General features: G+C 36.3%; 1 protein-coding gene across 1 annotated transcript in view; it reads right to left on the bottom strand.

Annotated features, from left to right (window-relative positions):
* Positions 1 to 1573: 1573 nt before the first annotated feature.
* Positions 1574 to 6000, bottom strand: part of LPL (lipoprotein lipase) — a 69841-nt gene continuing 65414 nt past the window's right edge. The window contains exon 10 of the mRNA XM_085639533.1: positions 1574 to 4677. Within this exon, the coding sequence (XP_085495659.1) occupies position 4677 (1 nt within the window). The 3' untranslated portion in view covers positions 1574 to 4676. The remainder of the gene's footprint in view (positions 4678 to 6000) is intronic.

Below are 6000 nucleotides of genomic sequence, written 5' to 3'. Positions count from 1 at the left end.
TAATACTTAGATGACAGGCTACGACTGTAGGTTTTTTCCTAACAACTCAGGCAGGTCTTTTGTCAATAATGGAAAAAGCATTATTGGTGTTGGTTAGCTTATGAAGACATCTTGCTGCAACCTGTAGGTTTTAAACCGCTATCAAACTAATGTAAAAGAGGGAAGCTTCTGAGGGAAAACATTGGTGATACTCTTTCATCTGCCTATCTTCAGAAATGATTTCTGATGTGTCAGCTAATTGAAACACTTTTATTATAACTATTCATCACAAGGCAAGGGAGGGGAAAGGAAGCTATCTAAGGGCGCAACACTGACCTCAAAATAGAGATTACAGGACAAATCCCTCCAGTCCTGTGTAAGCAAACAACTAAACTCAGATTGTATGTGGTTCAATCTAATAGTTTAATATGAATCTTAATAGCTAAAAATTATTAAGTCAAGTAGAAAAATGTATTAGTTTCAGAAATTCTTCGTAGGCCTATGAAGAATTTCTAAAAATAATTATTTCTTCATCCTTGACTTAATAATGTTTGATTATTAAGATTCATATTTAACCACTAGATTGATGTCAAATACAGTATAAGCTTACGTTTTTTATAACCACAGCTCTGCAGACTCAGCGAACAGAAATGTGCTGGTTTGCTGTGTGTGTCATAGACAGCTGCAAAGAATGTAACCACAAAAAATAAATATAATATTACCAAGAATGTTTGGTAAAAAAAAAAACAGGCTATTGCTGCTGATGGGTGCTGCTATGATTTCTAGATGTGTATTCACTGTGTACACTAAACAGATCTGCAGATGCGCAATTCCCTAAAAAAAGAGGGGTTTTTGTGCATTACAATAGTCCAATGCAGAGTACAATTTCAGATTTTTATTGACAGTTTGGTGCATTTTCTGCAGGGATTTGTATGCAAACAGCATGTCAAATACAGACGAGTCTTATGTAGTCTTTAACACTCCTGCAACCGTTTAAAGTAGTTTTACGTTTATACAGTTTTATAGAGCGGGAACTCGACCTGAAGGTATTAGAGCGCTTTACATGAGCACCAGTTGCGTTACAAACGGGCACGTTCATTTTGTTAGGCACAGGGAGATTAAGTGATTTGCCCAGAATTGCAGGATGTTGAGTGTCGTGCCAAGACTTGAAACCGGTTCCCCAGCATCGAGGTCGACCGCTCTGGCCGTTAGGCCACATCCTCTTAAAAAAAGTTATAGCACTTATTATTAATTTAAAAAAGGTCAAATAGAATAGCCAAACCTTTTGGATCTTAAGAAATTAAAATTATTTGTATTTCTACAGTGTTGCGAAACACTGAAATGGAAAGGAGGGGAGCCATTTGGCTCACAAACACCTGGACAGTTGGAAAAAAGATAAACAGTATCCCAATATTGCAAAAGCAAACAAAGTAGCTGAAGCCAGGATGCAAATGCAGACCAAGAGGCTCAGAGTTTTCCGGTCAACGATCAAAGGATGTAATTATGTAACTTGGTAGGACTAGAGAAAGCCCTATAAATACCTGTGATACCTTTCTCATAAAACCATTTTCACAAACACAGAAAACAAGACTTATTTCTTAGTTACGTGCTCTTTATTTTCAATGAGACACTCTGGTAAATACTGAACTGCGTTAAGTTCCAAAAGAATAAGAATACGTTTTATTTTAAGAAGCTGAAAAATGCCATCTATATTTACAAAGAATATTAACATATATGAAAATGCAAAGAAACATGAAAAAATACAGTTTCAATATATACAATCTAGGCTTTCCAAACATTCACAAACAATAAATAACATTTTATGATGAGTCATCTGTATTTGTAACAGTCTTCAAAATATTCAAGTTTCTTGGTACAAGGAAAACATGGTTGCAATGTGATTATTAAATCTACTCATCATCAATAACATGTTGCATTTTTATTTCAAATTCTATAGTTTTCTAAATCACGTTGTGCAACAACCTTTCCATTAATCAAGCAACATATTACTTGCAACCACCTTCTATCTTCAAGTTATGTTTACAGCTTGCCAACCATATCGGTAAGTGTAGCGATGTGAGTCTGCGAGTGAATAACCAGTGTGTCACTTGGTCCGGGCATGCTCTTTTTTGTAGACCGTAATGCAAAACAACCAGCCCTGCAATATGATTTTTAATACATACTGAATAATGTTTTTGTGTTCCCCTTAAATGTAGAAATAATTCTAAGAAGATTATTTAAGACAAAACACAAAATTCAAATTGGTTGGTGAATCTGAGAGAGGTGACCTAAAAGTCAATTTCGCCTGTATCCTAACTTTTGCCCAATAATTTCTGCTCACTTTGCGACTGGTTACGGAGAGTGCTTGTGGGAATGTTTATTAACACAGGGCTGACCTTTAGGAGTGAGTGTGGCAAAGCTGTGTTTGCTTTGAGTGAAAAAAATGATTTAGAAAACACAGGCAGGACAGAAAGTTAAGACAGTCTTGTAATAATAAATGTCTCAGTAAAGTGGTGAGTCAGTCTTCCAAATCTGACCTTAATAGGAACTCCATTAATTTGGAAAACACGTTGAGTGATTTATAGGTTGTCCATACCCAAATATTTAAGACACAGTAAGTTCTAATTCTTTAATAGCAGTCACTGCAACATTCCAGCAGAAATGTAATGGAACACACTTATTTTGTACAAAATCAGTTACATATTACTTTATTTCATATCGATGTTCTGGGAGGCAGAAGTTAGACATTTTCCAGTTTGATATACAAGAATGTAACAAGTATGTAATGCTGTCCTGTAGGAATTTAGGTCCTTTTTCAATTAACCACAATGTTTTCTCAGTCTGTATAGCAATACGTACTATAGTAACATATGTATGTTTACATATTCCAGCTTTTCTATTGTAAAAGGCTTCAACAGGTTTATGCCTATGCGTTTCTTTCCAGGTCTTATTAAATATACGTTCCAGTATTGGAGCCAAAACATTTAACAGTGCATCAGAGCAATAGATATGATTTGCAACAAAATATTGATCTGCAGCAGTAGGAAAACTGGCTATTCCTAAAGAATGTGTATGCATCTGGGGCTTATATAGCACACAGCAAAGCATGCATTAGGCCTCCCGGTGCTGTATTTTAATTTCACGCCAGGAAGTGCCTAGACACCATTTCTGTAGTGAGAGCTACATCTGATCATTGAAAATCATTGTGAGCTACTGAAGGTCAAGTCAATTGAGCAATGTTAACAGACAACCCCATGCTCAGTTTCATTGAATCGAAGCCTAATATCCATAGAGCCAAATACGCTAGGGTTTGAACTAAAAACTTTCACTAGGGGCACTATGACAGGGCTGCCATGTGTGTCAGTGAGAGCGTGGTCTTTGGGTCATATATGAACATGTGTGTGTATGAATGGGATATATGTGTATGGGTGAATGAGAGTCTGTGTTGTATGTGCTGTGGCACAGGGCATAACAAGGCCACTGAATAAAAGGCTGCACAGAGATCAGGAAGGTGCGGATACTGAGCTGAAGGCCATATAGAATAATATTTTTCTGTGGTTTGCATTTTTCTTTCAGCTTCCCGTTTGACCTATTCTTTACTTTAGTCACCTTAACATTGATGTTTCCCAGGATTTTCTTACAACAGTGACAAATAGGAACAAGGAAAACAATAGCATACTTTCCAGTTTTGTTCTTTTTTTGCAAGATAGTGACCATACCATGATCCATGGTCAGTTGTAAAGCAATGTTAGTGGTTATTGAGCACTGCATTATGGGTTGGGGACATAAGGTCGAACTACAGTAAAGGAATTCCATTTGTCTGGCTGAAGGGCAAAATGTCAGATTGCCTAGAGTAGGAAAACCCTTTGCAATAGTCCAGATTATATCTGTATGCTGCTTCAATCACTTGCTCAGAATTCAGAGATACGGTTTTATTTAGAAGGTCATGTCCAAAATCAAAAGAGCATAGAGCCAAGTCTGAGGCACCATTTCCTTACTTAAACATGTGTCAATAACTACCTGGCTGTAGCATGAGATTACATTTTGTACTTCGAATAAAATCACGGTGGACCAAGACATCACTAGAGTAAACCACATGTGAGATGAAAAATGAGTATGTCATTAAAGATATGTGCTCAAGTCATAAGTACATGACACATTAATGATGCACAAGTATTTCTGTTATTGAATAATATGCAATATACAAAAATGTTTTTAAGCTCTTACCCTTGCTCTAATGACAGGGGAATATATATCCAGTTAAGATTCAAAAATATATGCTTATGTTAATAACTTCTGGACACTACGACCTCTATTCGGTTTCTAAATCTGATCTTATATCGTCTCAAATGATTGGCTGGAATAAATAGAATTAAATATGATGTTTATCACCCAAGATCATTCTACTGTAAAGTGGTACATCAAAATGAGAACATCAATTCAGTCACTGAAAACATATGAATAAGTCATGTGATTATGTACTTCTTGAACCAGCTAAGATGGGTAACTGTTTTGCCACCAGGTAATACTGGTATCAAGCTTTGTGTGTGCTTGGTCAGTAACATCAAACTCCTTCTTGATTCTGAAAGTTGAAATTGTTTTTTAAATATTGAAGGTCTATTTCTTAAACAGCAAAATGTCTTCTTCCATACACCTTCTCCGCTGCTCTGCAACAGCTCTGTATTTGCAATTCGAAATCTGCAACACAAAATGAAAAGCATGTGTGAATTCCAGCAAAAGTGTGCATAAATAACATGAAAGGTAAGAAACACATCAGTAGATACAATTGATATATTTTCCCAATCATAACACTTTCATTCCACTCCACTGATCCCCCAACTTCTGAATAAACATCAGTGTTAAACAATTGCATTGTCTGGTAGCTGTAAAAAGACTGAATGTTCAAGCAATAAAGTTATGTTACATTTATGTTATTATTACATATGTATATTGTAAAAGTAGAAATTACAAGAAAACAGCAGTGTCAGCAATTCAAGACCAGTCAAAACATTGCCTTGAACTGAATGCTTGAACTAAACATTACTCATGCACTTTTGTGAAATATTAGGCATGCAGAACTTTCCTCAAAAATGTTTCAAAATGTTAGGGACTTTCATGAGTCAAAGGAATTTCAGAAAGAAAACATTCTACAAGAAATTGAATTACATTCAATTGAGCGAAGAAAAACAGCGGCCTCGGTAATTTAAAGTTTTGTCCCAGTGACAGAAACAATGCAACTATCTAACAGTGTTCCAAATAACTTTTGCAGTTTAAGAGTTAATCCCAAGGGAGTGGCAATAAAAAAACGTTTGAAGTTTCACTGAAAGATATCCTTTAGTCATGGAAACTCCTCTTCAAAAGAATACTGGTACCAGTCATTAGCAAAAGATCTAAAAAAGAACAGACTCAAGCAAATACCTCATCAAGTCCATAAACCGTATTCTAGATCATTACCCCATTTCCTACCTGGAGAAAACTGGGCCGGTAAAAGAATGCGGAAAAGGCAATATGATGCGCAAAAATGGTCGTAGAGACAGTTTTCCCACATTAGAAAGTAAAGATTAGAAGAGGCAGAACAGGGCATAAAGACAGATCCAATACTGTGCACTAACTGGGGGATTTCCATGCCAGACACTACAACAGAACTTAGAATGAGACCGTCTGCGTAACATCACAATTTCAGCATATCATTAAAGAGTGATACAAATGAATACAATGAACTTCCATTAAAAAGTATGTGTTTCTGTGGCATGTCTGTGCTGGATTATCGCACTTTCCACACAAAAAAAGTGATGCAATTAGCTGTATACTGAATTTCTGATCCGTTGAGCGTAGATCACAGAAGGCCCAATTTCCAGCATATCCACATAACATAAACTTTCACAAAAGGAACCTAAATAAAACTCCAGGTTCCTAGCACATGCATGTTATTAGGATGTCCAGAGTGCAGTGAGGGGGTCTAAGAGCCAACGAGGCGGAAAAGTTGATCCTTGTAGTATTGTACGAGTTAAGCATTGACAA

Source organism: Triturus cristatus, chromosome 12 (assembly GCF_964204655.1).
Source record: "Triturus cristatus chromosome 12, aTriCri1.1, whole genome shotgun sequence".
Lineage (NCBI taxonomy): Eukaryota > Metazoa > Chordata > Amphibia > Caudata > Salamandridae > Triturus > Triturus cristatus.
The sequence above is the reverse complement of the archived record's forward strand: the minus strand, read 5'-3'. Positions and strand labels throughout refer to the sequence as shown.